General features: G+C 33.2%; 1 protein-coding gene across 8 annotated transcripts in view; it reads right to left on the bottom strand.

Annotated features, from left to right (window-relative positions):
* Window positions 1–15,747, bottom strand: part of LOC132756510 (synaptotagmin-like protein 5) — a 93,441-nt gene that overhangs the window by 31,820 nt on the left and 45,874 nt on the right. For 5 of the 8 annotated variants that reach the window (XM_060747594.1, XM_060747593.1, XM_060747595.1 and 2 more), the window contains 2 exons: window positions 12,200–13,774; window positions 11,478–11,510 (listed from right to left, as the gene is read on the bottom strand). In XM_060747594.1, the coding sequence (XP_060603577.1) occupies window positions 11,478–11,510; window positions 12,200–13,774 (1,608 nt within the window). Of the gene's footprint in view, window positions 1–4,869; window positions 7,575–11,477; window positions 11,511–12,199; window positions 13,775–15,747 lie in introns of those variants that run through there. The other 3 variants (XM_060747591.1, XM_060747592.1, XM_060747596.1) reach the window with 2 other exon arrangements.

The raw sequence follows: 15,747 nt of genomic DNA, 5'->3' as shown, positions 1-15,747 counted from the left end.
TTTGTTAACTCACAGTGGTATCATTTTGTTAACTCACACAGTGGCATCACTTTGTTAACTCACAGTGGCATCACCTTGTTAGCTCACAGTGGCATCACTTTGTTAACTCACAGTGGCATCACTTTTTTTTTAATCTCACAGTGGCATCACTTTGTTATCTCACAGTGGCATCACCTTGTTAACTCACAGTAGCATCACTTTGTTAACTCACAGTGGCATCACTTTGTTAACTCACAGTGGCATCACTTTGTTAACTCACAGTGGCATCACTTTTTTTTTAATCTCAAAATGGCATCACTTTTTTTTTATCTCACAATGGCATCACTTTGTTTACTCACACAGTGGCATCACTTTGTTAACTCACAGTGACATCACTTTGTTAACTCACAGTGGCATCACTTTGTTAACTCCACACAGTGGCATCACTTTGTTAACTCACAGTGGCATCACTTTTTTTTTATCTCACAATGGCATCACTTTGTTTTCTCACACAGTGGCATCACTTTGTTAACTCACAGTGGCATCACTTTGTTAACTCACAGTGGCATCACTTTTTTTTATCTCACAATGGCATCACTTTCGTAACTCACAGTGGCATCACTTAGTTAACTCACAGTGGCATCCATTTGTTAACTCACAGTGGCATCTCCTTGTTAACTCACAGTGGCATCACTTTGTGCCAATTTGCCATATAAATCCTTTGAATATAAGCACAAACTTCCTATGCCATCAGCAAGAGCTAAACATATTAGCCTGCAATCTGACAAGATCTATTCTGTTGGCTGCACAATTTTGATCATTAAGATATCTTTTAACAATGAACTAAATTCAAAGAATAGCAGAGAAAAACCTAATAATGATCATGATCAAGTTTTCAGTGATCTCAAACAAAAAGTTATGATTGTATTTTGAGAATGAACATTTATTTGTTTCACAGACTAATAATCTGTGACAGTTCTGTCATTTAATTTGTGTTTTTATTCCTCAGAGTTGCTCAAATTAATAGTGTCGTTAAAAAAACCCTCACTTTTAATGATAATGCAAAACAATTTTCTTTAATAATATTTTGTAATCATTTTAACTTAGAATCTAATATCTCCATAACAAAAAATATTCATGGAAATTTTTAATTTCATTAATTTTCAGGTCTGAATTTGTTTGTTTTTCTGAGTGTGTGGTGTTTTTTTAATGCAGATTTCAACACATTTTTTGGTCATTTTTGGGGGCCAATTAAATCTACTTGCTCTCCCTGATAACTAACCAGTAATTACCAATTTTCCAGTAAGTGACCGACTACTAATCCAACATAATATCTAAATCAGTGGTGAGAAACAAATTCTTTAAATTAGTAAAGACTAAATGACATAGATTGTCACAGAAAAGTTATGCTATGCCCGAAGATTGAATCAGTGACCCTGGCCTGGATTACGAATATGACGTTTTTTTCTGACTGGGCAGATTTCAAGCGTGAGTGCCCTAAGGTTAAATCAGGCATAGATGACCATATATTTTATAACAAAAATGTATAATATATATGAAAAGTGATTAATACATATAATCATATAAACTGGTATATGTTTTGCTTTCAATCTTGAATACAACAACTTCAAACATAATAGTGCGGTGAAATAAACATATCCTAAGCCAAAGCTGAAGCGACTTCAAAGCACTATAATAAAGCATATTCTGCAACATGCAAAATAATTATGGATTAAACAGTCAAAAACAAACAAATATGAGATAAAGGTTTAAAATAAAATCTACATTACAAGCAAAACAAAGTTTTAATTAATTAAACATTAAAAAAGCAACAATAATTAGAAAAGGGTTTAAAATAAATTCTACATTTAAAAGCAAAGCAATTATTAATAAGACAGAACATCGAAGATTTTATAAGTATAACTGTTACAGAAAATCACACATACAGAAATTCTTGTATTATTTAAGAGATGGTTCTTAACCTGTTGAATTTATGTAACAGATTTGTCCTACTTTGAACTTGAAAATTAACTTCACTCTAATTTTAAGGGAACTTTAAATACCAAAATACAAAAACTGAGCTAGTCTATAACTTACAGTGTAGAGCCAGAGAGTCAGACAGCACAGATGTATGACAGCACGAGAGTGAATGTGCATGTGACAGAATGAATGTGTAATGGCATGAATGTGTGACAACATGGATGTGTGACAGCATAAATTTGTGCAGCATGTGAGTGACAACATGGATGTAAGACAGCATGAATGTGTGACAACATGGATGTGTGACAGCATGAGTTTGTAACAGCATGGATGTGAAACAGCATGGATGTGTGACAGCATGAATTTGTGACAGCATGGATGTGTGACAACATGGATGTGTGACAGCATGAATGTGTGACAACATGAATGTGTGACAGCATGAATTTGTGACAGCATGGATGTGTAACAGCATGGATGTGTGACAACATGGATGTGTGACAGCATGAATTTGTGACAGCATGGATGTGTGACAACATGGATGTGTGACAGCATGAATGTGTGACAGCATGGATGTGTGACAGCATGAATTTGTGACAGCATGGATGTGTGACAGCATGGATGTGTGACAGCATGAATGTGTGACAGCATGGAATTGTGACAGCATGAATGTGACAACATGAATGTGTGACAGCATGAATGTATGACAGCATTGATGTGTGACAGCATGAATGTGTACAGCATGGAATTGTGACAGCATGGAATTGTGACAGCATGAATGTGACAACATGAATGTGTGACAGCATGAATGTGGGACAGCATAAATTTGTGACAGCATGAATGTGTGACAGCATGAATGTATGACAGCATTGATGTGTGACAGCATGAATGTGTGACAGCATGAATGTATGACAGCATTGATGTGTGACAACATGAATGTGTGACAGCATGAATGTATGACAGCATTGATGTGTGACAGCACAAGCACAGATGTGTGACAGCACAAGTGTGGATGTGTGACAGCATGGATGTGTGACAGCACAAGCATGGATGTGTGACAGCAAGGTTGTGCAGGCTGGCCTGGCTCCATGCACACTGGTGGCGAAGGCTAATCACTTTTGGTTCCAGCAGTATTAATGAAATATACATTGTCTGAAACAATCTGATGAATTTTGAAAAGTTTAACCCTTCCTTACCATGTTAATGCATATATCATACTAGCACTGCTTTATTATTATGGAACTAACAATCATATTAAGGCTCATAATTTTGTTTAATTAATTAGTGACAACACGTCTGGAAAAGACTTCATGATGACAAGCAAGCAGGCAGTGGCTCTAAAAACTGCAGATTTTCAAAGAGTTAAATAATTTGCAAATATCAACATTTAAAAGATGAAAATGAAGAGAAAACAATATAAGTGTTGTTTTGTTTTTTTGTGCTGATAATCATTATTTAATACATAATTCATCTGGCATCTGCATTTACATCACAGTCTGAATAAATAAAGTTTAAATCTAATTAAGTGTATTCAAAGAATAGTTTCATAAGCTATTTGGATAACAACAAAGCATTGATGAAGAGAATACTGACTCTATGCAATACTAGTATTGACAAGACTCTATAATAATAGTTATAACTGTTGGCTGCTATAATTTTAATATGAGTATGTCCTTAAAGTAACAACAATCAGTTGATACAAAGCTTGTCAAGTCCATTACATTACAGCAGGATCCAGAATCTTGCTTTGTATTCTTTTGTTTACAAAAACTGCAACTGTCGGAGCATTTGAATTAAAAACAGAAGTTGTAGGATACACATCTAGAAATGGTAGGACTCAATTTCAAAGAAAACAACCAGAAAACAAAGTAATTATTTGACAAGGACTTTACAAAAGTGTCACTGTGACCTTGACCTTTGTTTTAATGACCTTTAAATTACAGTGTAATAGGGGTCATAAAATTTTAATAGGCAATGTCAGTACCAAATTTCATAAACCTAAGCTTAATTCTTTTCAAGTTATTGTACAGACAAGGATTTTCCATTAAGTGAAACTGTGACCTTGACCTTTGACATAATGCCCCTTCATTCAATGTAAGTAATCTTCTTGCCATGGCCATCTTCACTTTTAAATATGAAAACAGCAAATCTAAAATTAAGATTTTTTAGCTGATTTCAATGTGGGATAGGGACAGACAGACAGACAGACAGACAGACAGACAGACAGACAAGTCCAAAACCATAATACTATGGCTGTTACTTTGGGAAAATAAGAACAACTTAAAATTTGTTCTGAAAAAATACTGTACTATGTCATAAATGAAGATACATTTTTTTCTCTTAACTTTTGATTGATAATTTGGTCAGTGCCAGAAGATGGATATGCATGCAATGATTATCAAATGAAAATTACTGCTAATTGGATTGCAACTTTAATGAATATGAATAAATACTGTAGCTCACCAATGAATAGGCATATTTATAATCTAAATCATTTTCAGATGAATATCCATAACTATTATCAGTTTTGCATGCCAATGAGAATATTATGATATAATAAAATTATGCATATTCTATTCTAACTTATAACCATTGTGCACTTAATATACCCACTCGGGTCTTTGACCTCAATAATATGATATATCTCTTTAACTAAAATCTACATATTAAAATGCATAATTATACAGAATACATAGGATTTAACATAAAACATGCATGAATAGAAATAGGTTAACATAATTATGCAATAGGTAGAAACAGAGATACAATGCCCGAAACCCAGAAGTAGAGCATTATTCTAGTGTCCCATGCTTTTGCTATGCAAAAAAAATTGTGTCTGGTTAGTAGTTTCAAAGGTCAAACCCATCACCCCATTCGTGAATGCAAAATATTTTTTATGCCAAGCATTGATACCTGTTCTAGGAGAGTCCACATAAACTTTAGGGTTGATTGTTGTAAATTCAGGGCTGCTAGGGCCAGAGGAAGAGGTTTTCTTGATTCGAGGGGGTTTATCTGGGGGTTTGAAAAACTGAAGATCCTTTGACATTGCTGGTGGTGTAATTTTGCCACCCATGTCAACATTAAGCTCAATCTCAGTTGTGTATCTTTTCTGTGACTGCTGCATGTTTCGTATTTCAAATCTAATCTCATCAGAGCTAAGTCTTTCTTTATTTGTACTTTCCTGTTTCATGGAATTTTCAACATTTTTATCATGAAAAACATCATCCTTAACATCTTGTGGTAGTTCAACAGTTAAACCACCTTGTAAATTCAAGCATATGGAAGATGTTTCTTGTGACAAGTTTTCAAGAACAGGGTCATGGAGCTCTGAGATACTATGGCATGAAGCTCTGGAATCATTTATGCTTGTTTTCAGCTCAGATTGGTTCTGATTATTAACAACCTCTAGAATCTGCTCCTTGTCTTCATCTGGCAAACTATGGCAAGAATTTCTAGCTGATGCTGAAACTTCATTGTCAGTGACTTGTCTGACATCAGTCTGATTATCAGTAACACTATTGTCTAGCAGTCCAGTATCTGTTAAACTACTTATGTCACTTAAAGTATGGCAAAATACATTGCTATCATTTATACTAGCATTGTTATGGTTAGTTTGTTCATTTACTTGTGTATTTATATGAATATCACCTTGAGATTCAATATCTGTTAAACTACTTATGTCACTTAAAGTATGGCAGAAAACAGTGCTGTCATTGATACTAGCACCTTTTTGGTCATTAACTGTACTATTGAGTATTTTTTCTTCTACATGCTCATCTTCATTTATTAAAGTTTTCACACTACTCTCTGGCGAATCAATGATTTCTGTCTTTACTTCATCTAATTTTCCACTCATAGCTTGATCACTATGCTCACTTTTTGTTTCTAGACATAACCTTTTCTCAAAGGTTTCTTCTGTATTATGAATTTCTGCTTTTGATACACCAGAATTCATACCTACCTCAAAGTCTCTATCTTCATTTGTTATAACATGATCTACAGGAGAATCTATTATTTCCTCTTCCCATTCAGTTTTCACATCTTCTGTGACTAAGGCAGTTACAGCATTTACTTCATCCTTTTGACTATTCCCTTCATTTGTGGCTTTATCCAATTCATCAATATCTAGCATATCTGCCTCATGTCGTTCCAGTGCTAACCAATGATCATGTACCTTTTTATACTTATCACGTTTAACATCATCCTTTTTACTTGTTATTACTGATGAACTTCCACCTCCTTTAACTAAATTCTTCATTCTTTGTTCAATATCTCTCGCCTTTAGAAATATTTTTCCTTTTACCTGAGGTTTAATTTCATCTTCTGGTACTCGATCATCACATCCAGTTGCAGATTCCTTTTCAATAGTGGTTCTTGTGGTATCATATTGCTTTGCTTTTTCTGTTCTTTCAATATCTCTTGGTTCTGTATTGAATGTTTTTCTTGCAACTTTCAGAGATCTTTGTAATTCATTGCTGTTTTTGATGTCTCCTCTAGCATCATCATCATCAGAATCACTTATTTCATCATCAACCTCTTCAATGACACTAAGCATGTCAGAATCTGAGCTGTCTGGAGATGTATCATGATGTATGTATTTCCTGACTTGAGATAATGAGTCAGCAACTGGTACACTGTCTTTTGCCTCTCCTCCATCAAGATAATCTTTTGCCCCTTCAACTATAGAGTCAAAGTCATCTTGATTTGGAGAAGAAGTACCATGTTGGTTTTCATTTGATTTTTGAACAACTCCATGCTGAATACCTAGATAAGCATATTCTTTACTAAGAGCCTGACTGCTTTGTTGTACTAAAATATTTTCTTTAAAGTTCTGTTCCAAACTTGCAAGTAGATCTGCATCAAACTCAATAATTTCAGTACTTTGATCTACCAAATCACCTTGTTGCTCTAGAAGAATATCAAGAGTATTTTGAGTTTCCAGTTTTGCTTTATTTTTCAATGGTTTTGAATTTTTTTGTTCATCTTTTGTGTTAATCGAACTTGGATGCAGATCAAGAGTTTCAGTTTTTATATCCTCATTTTTTTCTCTTTCCCCATCAAAATCACTTGCTAATTTCTGTGTTAAATTATCAATTTCATCTTTTATTTGTAGCCCTTTAGTAGCAGTAGTAACTGTGTATTTGTCTCCATTCTTATGTGATTCACTGTTACTGTTTTCTGGCCTTGTACCATTTTTATTTTTCGATTCTTCAGTAAATTTCAATGCATCTAAGTATTCCCTCTCTAAATTAATAACTTGCTGACTTCCATCTACAAAATCACCTTGCTCATCTAACAACAAGTCTAATGAATCCATGCTTTTCATTTCTTTTTTCTTTAAAGAACTAATCTCCTTTTGTGGTACATTTTTATCACTCTCTATCATTTTTTCATGACTGTCAATTTGATCTTCATTTTCATCATCTATCAAGTCATCAGCTGAATCACCATCAATATTATCATCTGAAATATAAGCAAACCTGTTATATTTTCCAGACCGTTTCTCATACATTTCTTGTGGAAATGGTGATATTGGTGTCAAGCTAAACCCAACATCAGAGTCCCCTTCAGATGCTCTAACTGGCCGCTTAGTATTAACATACAAGTGAGCTCTTGCCATTTCACAATAAAATCTTCTATAAACAGCTTTAAAAAGGCTTTTCCTTTAAAAACAAAACAAAATAAAATAGTATCAACTTAGGAAGTCTTTTATAAGGGTATTTTCAGACTCTTCAATAGACTTTTTACTGTTTTCATCCCTATTAAAAACCCGGCATTTTTTTCAACAGATCTAGTTCTTCACTTATATTTTTTATTTTCAGGCATGATTCCCCTTTTTTAAATTTGCAGTTCTGTTACAATTTTGGTGAAGGGACCTATTATTATATTTTCTTTATACATACATCCCTCTACTTTTCTAAACTTTCAAAAATTTGTCTCAATAAAAAAATTGCTATACTTGACGCATGAGCATTTAATTATTGGACCCCCCCCCTCTTTTCACCCTACCCCCCTCTACCCTGGGTTTTCCCTGCTCATACATGTCAGCCCATAGAAAATTTTCTAACAAATAAAAGTATTTTAAAAACTTAGTTTTTAAATTTATTTAATATTATAAAAGTTGTAAAAAAACACATCTAAAGACCCTTTTATATATTCAAAATTAGGCAGTAACAGGTTAACTCCTTATATAATTTAATAGGAGTTAACCTGTTACTGCACTATGATGATGGTATGCACACATACAGACAGACAGACAGAAGAAAGGTCAAAGGCAAAAATTTGATAATTGACATAACTAATTAAGGAGATCATGAAATTATAACAGTTACTAACACCATGAAAAGACTATATTTTATTTGCCAATAGTGCCTAATGCACAGTGGCACCAATCAGCCATAATTTGGAAAGAGAAATTAAAAAATAAAAAACTAAATTATATCAGATATCAATAAAATCATTTTAATTTCAGAGTGAACAAAAAAAGTGCTTGATAAAAGTAAGTGGAATGAAATCAAAAACATGTGTGACAGAGACTGCAAAACTGCAAAAAAAATGAACTGTTTGTTTTGTGTGTAAAGATTTTAACTTTCTTGCACTGATGAAGTACTGGACAACAATTAATGACTATAGAGAATAGAAATGTACACGGAAATAAATACTTAATACATTCATGCTTGAATATTACATGATACATTAAGCAAACTTACAGAATATACTGCCTAATTTACCAGAAATAAATGTTGCAAAGTTTCAGAATCTCCTGAGATTTCAGTCTTATGATCTGAGATACGGGTCAGATATCCCCCTTACCCTTAACCTGCTGAATCTGTGTAATGGATTTGCCCTGCTATGAATTTAAAATGGTCCATTCAAAATTTAAGGAATTTGAGTTTCAATTAAAATACAAGAAACATGGCAATGCCATAAAACCATGTTTTTCTTTATCAATTTTTACCATTGCAGAATGTTTTGTTGGAGTTAGAATACTAAAACAAGCAACGACCAATGTAACTATGTGCAGTGTAGATGAAAAATAAAGGAGAAACAAAAGAAATAAGCAAGCAGGTTGAAAAATTGTTATTATATCAACCTTGATACTAAGAGGACCGCAGACCCTAAAGCAATCCCAAGCCAGGTCATCACATATTATTTTTAGCTTGCTATACATCAAGATTTTTTTTTAAATATCTCACTTTTTACTCCTCTTATTAAACAATTTTCTAATTTTAGTAACAGTGACCTTGACCTTGGTCTATGGGGCTCAAAAGCCATCCAAAGTGAGGGTTACAATTAGGAATGCTATACAACAAGTTGAATTTAAATATCTCATTCTTGACTGGAAACTTCAAATTTTTAATGACATTGACCTTGACCCTAAGGGGGCCAAAAAGTAACCCCAAACAAGGTCTTTACATAAGCGTCCTATACACCTAATATAATTCAGCTAAATCAATCTGAACTTAAGTTATTGACTTTGAACCATCTTGTTTGAAGCATGTCTGTCCTCCTGCCTGCTTTACCCCTGGCCAGGCAAAGATTAAAATCATTTTTTATTCCAGCAGGTTAAGGGTTATATAAATGGATAACCACTCATCAAAACATGCCTGAATAACTGTTAAATGCTTCATTTAATATGTATAAAATCACGTTATATAAAAATAACAATTAAGACCATGGCTGCACCAACATCATGGTGACATGGACCACTGCAAGCATTCTTTATGTCATATTTATTTATTTATTAAGACCGGGTTGGACCAATCCCCAAACATAACAGAAAGATTTTCTAGTTGATTATGCTTTATTACAATCATACAAAGATTGTATCTTTGCATATTAAATGAAGACTGAATGTAGTACATTTGTACTTTTTCCAAGAGACGGAAATATTCAATTATAACTTTATAATGTTTTGTTGTTTTTTTTTCTTCATTATTTTCAATATACCACTTTAACAGAGTTCTTTCAAGATTGTCATATCTATTCTGATGTAATAATTTGTGAAAAATAGAAGTAATTTTATGACGTTTTCCATGAAATTGACAGACAATTGGAAAGACACAAGAGGCAAAACAACAACAACAACAGCAACTTTTCCATTAATGATAACAGCCCATATGAATATAGATAGATGACTGAATGAGATTCCATGCAATAAATCAATACTAACAGTCTATATGTAAAAACAGAGCTTAGTTCTTTGAAGCTTTAATTTTTCATATCCATATCTGTACAGCTATAATTGTACCATTCCCGATAGAATTATTTTACCTTTAGTAGAATTTGAATTAACAGCACTACCATATCATTTCATATTCCATATTAAGATAAGACCAATTAGTCCAATTGCAAGTTATGTTTTTGCTGCTTATATAATGCTTTTGAATCGAACTTGAAACATCGGCACTTAACAACCAAACACATTAAGAGAATTGTTTATGAGGATTTAAGTGTTTTAAGCACCCGAGTAATTAGTCTGATATGGCATGTCACTTTTACCATATAAACTTATCACATGATAAAATACATATTTCTTTATACTGTATACATATATTATACATAATGATAATTGAGCCTTGTCACGACAAAACCAACATAATGGGTTTGCGACCAGCATGGATCCAGACCAGCCTGCGCATCCGCGCAGTCTGATCAGGATCCATGCTGTTCGCTATTAGTTTCTCTACTTGTTATAGGGTTGGTAAGCAAACAGCATGGATCCTGATCAGACTGCGCGGATGCACAGGCTGGTCTGGATCCATGCTGGTCGCAAACCCATTATGTTGGTTTTGTCATGACACGGCTCATATGTTATCAACCTCTTGACATAAAGAAATGAAGGGTTAAGCCATTTTAAATATGGCACATTTAAAGAAACTTATTTTGCTGTTTTTGCCCATCAGCTGGCTTTGTAAAAGACGTGATATAAGGAATCTTATCTTTGTTATCATTTTTAACCGACTTACATATAACTTCTACAAAAAATGTTATAATTTAGCTTGTCACAGATTCGCTTTTATATAAAAATTCAAGAGCAGATTAACGAAGCTTAAGACTTGTTTTATGAAATGACAATGTGAGAGTGTTAGCCTTTAGCCTGCTGAAACCGAAAGTGATTTGCCTTCGCCCTTTGCCAACAGTATAGAACCTGAGGTGAGCCTGCATACCTGCCTTAAATCTGACCAGGCTCTTTATTGCTGGTAGCTCTTTATTCAAAAATTTTGATATCAAAATGTCTAAAACTTTTAAAAGCCAGTTCCAAAGTCAAAGCCATTATAAAATTCAGCAAGTTAAGGTTTTCGCTTCCATATATTATAGTGTCTGCAGCTAGCTTACTAGAGAGTCGAGACCATGTGGTAATATTGGTTTAGTGATTAGGCGGAAATGTTCAAGAGAATTATTTGTTTTGTTGTTGCTTAAAGATTATAACATATATTTATATAAATATACATAAAATATTATAAACCATCCCTGTTAGACAGAATGCTCATTAAAGGCATTCTTTGAATATGAAATACCTTCTAATATTGGACACATTTGCTGTTTGTTACCTGAAACAATGTTTGCAACTCAAGCAAATAATTTTTTTCAAATTACTCTGCATTACCAATTCTAAATTAACAGTTCAATTAAAATCATTTTTTCAATTTTAAATATTTTCTGTTCCATTAAAATAATATTTAATTTTGTCAATTCTAAATAATTTTCAGTTCCATTAAAATATTATTATTTAATTTTGTCAATTCTAAATAATTTTCTATTTCAATAAAAGCATAAAAATATATCCCCTATGATATAAAAGTTTTTAAAAAATTAAAATAAACTGTCAGCTCAAATAAAAACTTACTCCTTCATTACATGTTAGCCAATCAGCCATTAGTTTAGTACTGTGAACTTTATAAAAATACATGTATATATGACTTGAAAACTGAAGAGATATATTGTTATAAATAAAGTAACATGTTGAAATGGGTACAAGATAATTAGAGTTGTCATTAAGAGGTGACTCAGGAGGCCAAAATGACAAGTTTTTGGGCTGCTTTAAAACTTACAATACTCTTTATTTTACATGATAACACTTTTAATAAGCCTTCTTGAAATAATCTTAATGACAACCCTGATTAGATAGGAGAAATTTCCTAACACTATTTAAACAAGGTAACATTTCACTCTTTTCTGTATATAGGGGAAAAATGATTCTAGCTAATAAACTATCAGTTACAAAATATATATCACTTACTTCTATTTGGTGACAGGGACATCTTAGCCATTGCACCAAGCTGACCAACTGTTTTTGATATCCGTCTAAACTGAACTTTTGAAATCTCTTCTACGACCACATCTTCTTTGTCCGTATCCCCTTTTGATTTTGCACTGACAGTGGATGAAGATGGACTCTGTTCTAATATTGTATCTGGTCGAGTTTTTAATCGTGATAATGAATCAGTATCCGAGTCTGGATTACTCGAAAAACTGCATCTGTTTAATGTTGGAGAAGGATGTGATGAGGGGAGAGAATCCATTGAGAATGAATAAGGTGACCCCGTTCTTTGAGTATGTCCTTCGTCATCTTTTGACGAGATAAGTTTTAATTGTTCGTTATCACTGGAAGGTCTTTGCTGAATGTCGGTATCATCGAACACTTCAATATCAATTTGTTTAACTACATTTTGAGAATTATCAAGAAATATAGGCTCTCTACTACCACTACTACTACTGGATTTCACCACCTTAACGTCTGTTTTAACAGCACGTCTTTTATTTTCTAATTCAGCACCATTTGTTCTATCTAACTGATTATCACTTTTATTGAGGGGCCTCTGATCTGCGTTCATTGGCCTTTTTGATTCTAAAGGTAAATTATCAGCACTTTTTCTAATAACTTGTTCCTTTGTCTTTGGCCTTGCTGCACTATTTGAGTCTAATTGTCTACTATCCAATGAGGCCTGGGAACGAGACTTTTTATCGAGAGATTCTCGTGTTTTTGCTACATGCAAGTTAAGCTCTGAATGTACAGAACCTTTATCACTTTGTTCGTTCTCCTCTGCGGACCTTCTAGAAGAGGTTTTAACTTCCATTGACCTTGACATTGCAACCTGTCCTTCAATAACCCGTTCAGTTCCACCTGACCTTCTCTCTTTAGCTCTCGGCCTGGACGTAGTTGTTAAATTTTCTTGTTCTAAATTTTCGCTTTTAACTTTTCTTCTTGCTGCAGGCTTGGGTGACCTTGGTGAAGGTCTTGGTCTGTTTGATTCATTTTCCCTCGGAGAAGATCGAGGTCTGTTTGATTCATTTTCCCTTGGAGAAGATCGAGGTCTGTTTGATCCATTTTCAGCTCTATATTCATTAGATTCTACATTTTTAACTAATGGATATCTCTCAGCTTGCCTATTAACTGCAGCAATGACTGGCGGCTCCACAATCCTAGGTGGTGGAGACTCTAGACTTCTTGGAGATTCAAGTCCTCTGGGAGATTCAACCCTTCTTCCATCAAGCTCTGATTCAGTTACGGACGGGGCAGTTGAAGTGCTTCTTATATCAATGTCAGAGTTTGAGCTAGAATCACTATCAGACTCACTATATTTTCTTGAAGTTATCCGCCTAACTTGAGTTTCCTGTACAACTTTTTCCTCAGGTTTCTTCACCCGTAAGACGTTAAATAATTCGGACAATTTGAGCTGGTCCCCTTCTTTCGGCACCTCAACACGGCTTCGACCCTGATCTGCACCTCCAACTCCATTTCTCGCAACTTTTTTCCCCTGCTTATTATTGCCATGGTTACTAGGAGACTCATCTATGTCAATACTTGTAGAGCCTGAAAATAGAAATATATCAGTGTCATGAAAACAATAAACGTGATTGAAAATTACTATTGCTGCCATATATATATCCAGATTCTTGTGATTTCAGTTTAGATAATACCCCAATAAATCAAACAACAGAGAGGAAAATTCAAGAAAACACTTTCTCAAATCACAGACAAATATATATATTAGGGACCAAATTTCTCTTTTGATATTTATAACACATTATTCCTTCTGCCAAATCTCTCTTATAAACTCAGTAAAAGTTTTGGATTTTTTAACCAGATTATAATTATGTAAACTTTACTTTATACAGAACAATTGTAATCTTACAATTACAGTAATTTTAAACATTGATCTCATATAATATTAAACCTTAATTTAACTAAAGATGTAATAACAACATGTAATATATAAAGGATATTTATTTATTTTTCTATAAATACATGTACAAGATTTATTTTCACTAAGTGATATGAAAATTAATATTTCATGAGTGGCTGATAAGCCAAGTGTGAAATATGATAATTTTCATAAAACAAGATGTATAAAATCGTGTTTTATATAAAATACTTAAATTTTCTGTTATTACATTAAAAATTTTCTCTATTTTGACAATAAAGTTTTAAAGACTTCCACTTAAATTTGTGTATTAATTTTGCTGAATTTAAAAGAAAGTTGCAGTGAAAAATAAATTTTCACAGTGAAAATACAGAAATGAAATTACATATTATATTTCATCAATATTTCTCAATATTCTATTCTTAAGTTTATAATAAAAAACATGTACATGCATTATACATTTTTTTATATTACACTACTGAAAGCTTTATTTTACCTGCCTAATTTATTGGAAACGATGAACTTTATAGATAATTGCTTTAAGTGTTTACAGTCCGGTGCTTTAATTGTCGGAGGTTTAATTATGAATGATGGGATATAAAGCTATTACAATGCACAACAGGAAATTGCATGTCAAAGTTTTTTAAACTGATTTTTCAAACAATAAACTTGAGAAAGATCATCAATATTGCATTAAACTGTACAGGCACCTGCTCAAACTTGTTGCCAACCTGCATGTCAATAAATTGGACATGCAGACAATAGCTAAAATTGCAGATAATATATAGTCTTATCAGTCTGGTGGAATTGTAATGGTTTCTTACTAACAATTAAAGTGCAAGTGTAAATGGTGAGTGTATATTAGTGGGAGTAGAAACTTTATATTTTGCCATAATTGCCTTTAATTTTGTATTCTACTTAACAATCTATATGAAATAAATATCCTAAACCCAAATTTATCTGTAAAAAAGAATTATGTGCAGTTGCATTTTCATATTTTAGGCAATTTTTTATATCCTTTATATATCTTATTATTAATTTTTGACCATTAGCCATTGAAAGAGTAAACTTTTTAAATATACAACTAATTAAGCTCCAATTTAATGAGCATAATGCATATCACTTTAACAAGAGATATTTATATATTATGACCACCATGACTGGCGCCTAATCATTTACGCAAACAGTAAGTCATGCTAAATGGAATTTTTAACTGTATAATTTTTAATGACCATTTTTTGAGGGTGCGTTTTACACCACACCAACAAGGTGTAAAAGTCATAGTCAAGCAACATTCCAGCTTAACTTGTGGAGGAAGACCTCAGGTGCCCCTCTGTGCATAAAAATATTTATTTCAGGTAGAACCACAGATGCTCAGTTACCTAGCTGGATAGTTGTGTCACATTAACGAATTCATGGCAGGATTGAACCCACAGCAGTGAGAGGCAAGAAGTTTGAAGTCAACAACCTTAACCACTCAGCCATGGATACCCCCAATACTATTGTGCAACCTCCAGTCAGTAACTAACATCTGCGGATAAAATTATTGTTCAACAAAGCTTTTGGGATCACATACAAGTTATTATCAATCTCATCAACAAATCTTAGGACTGCAGGTCTAAGTATCTGAGTATGAACTTCT

Source organism: Ruditapes philippinarum, unplaced genomic scaffold, assembly GCF_026571515.1.
Source record: "Ruditapes philippinarum isolate M1 unplaced genomic scaffold, ASM2657151v2 ctg1318_1_1_1_1, whole genome shotgun sequence".
Classification (NCBI taxonomy): Eukaryota; Metazoa; Mollusca; class Bivalvia; order Venerida; family Veneridae; genus Ruditapes; species Ruditapes philippinarum.
This window is presented reverse-complemented; position numbering and strand designations above follow the sequence as displayed.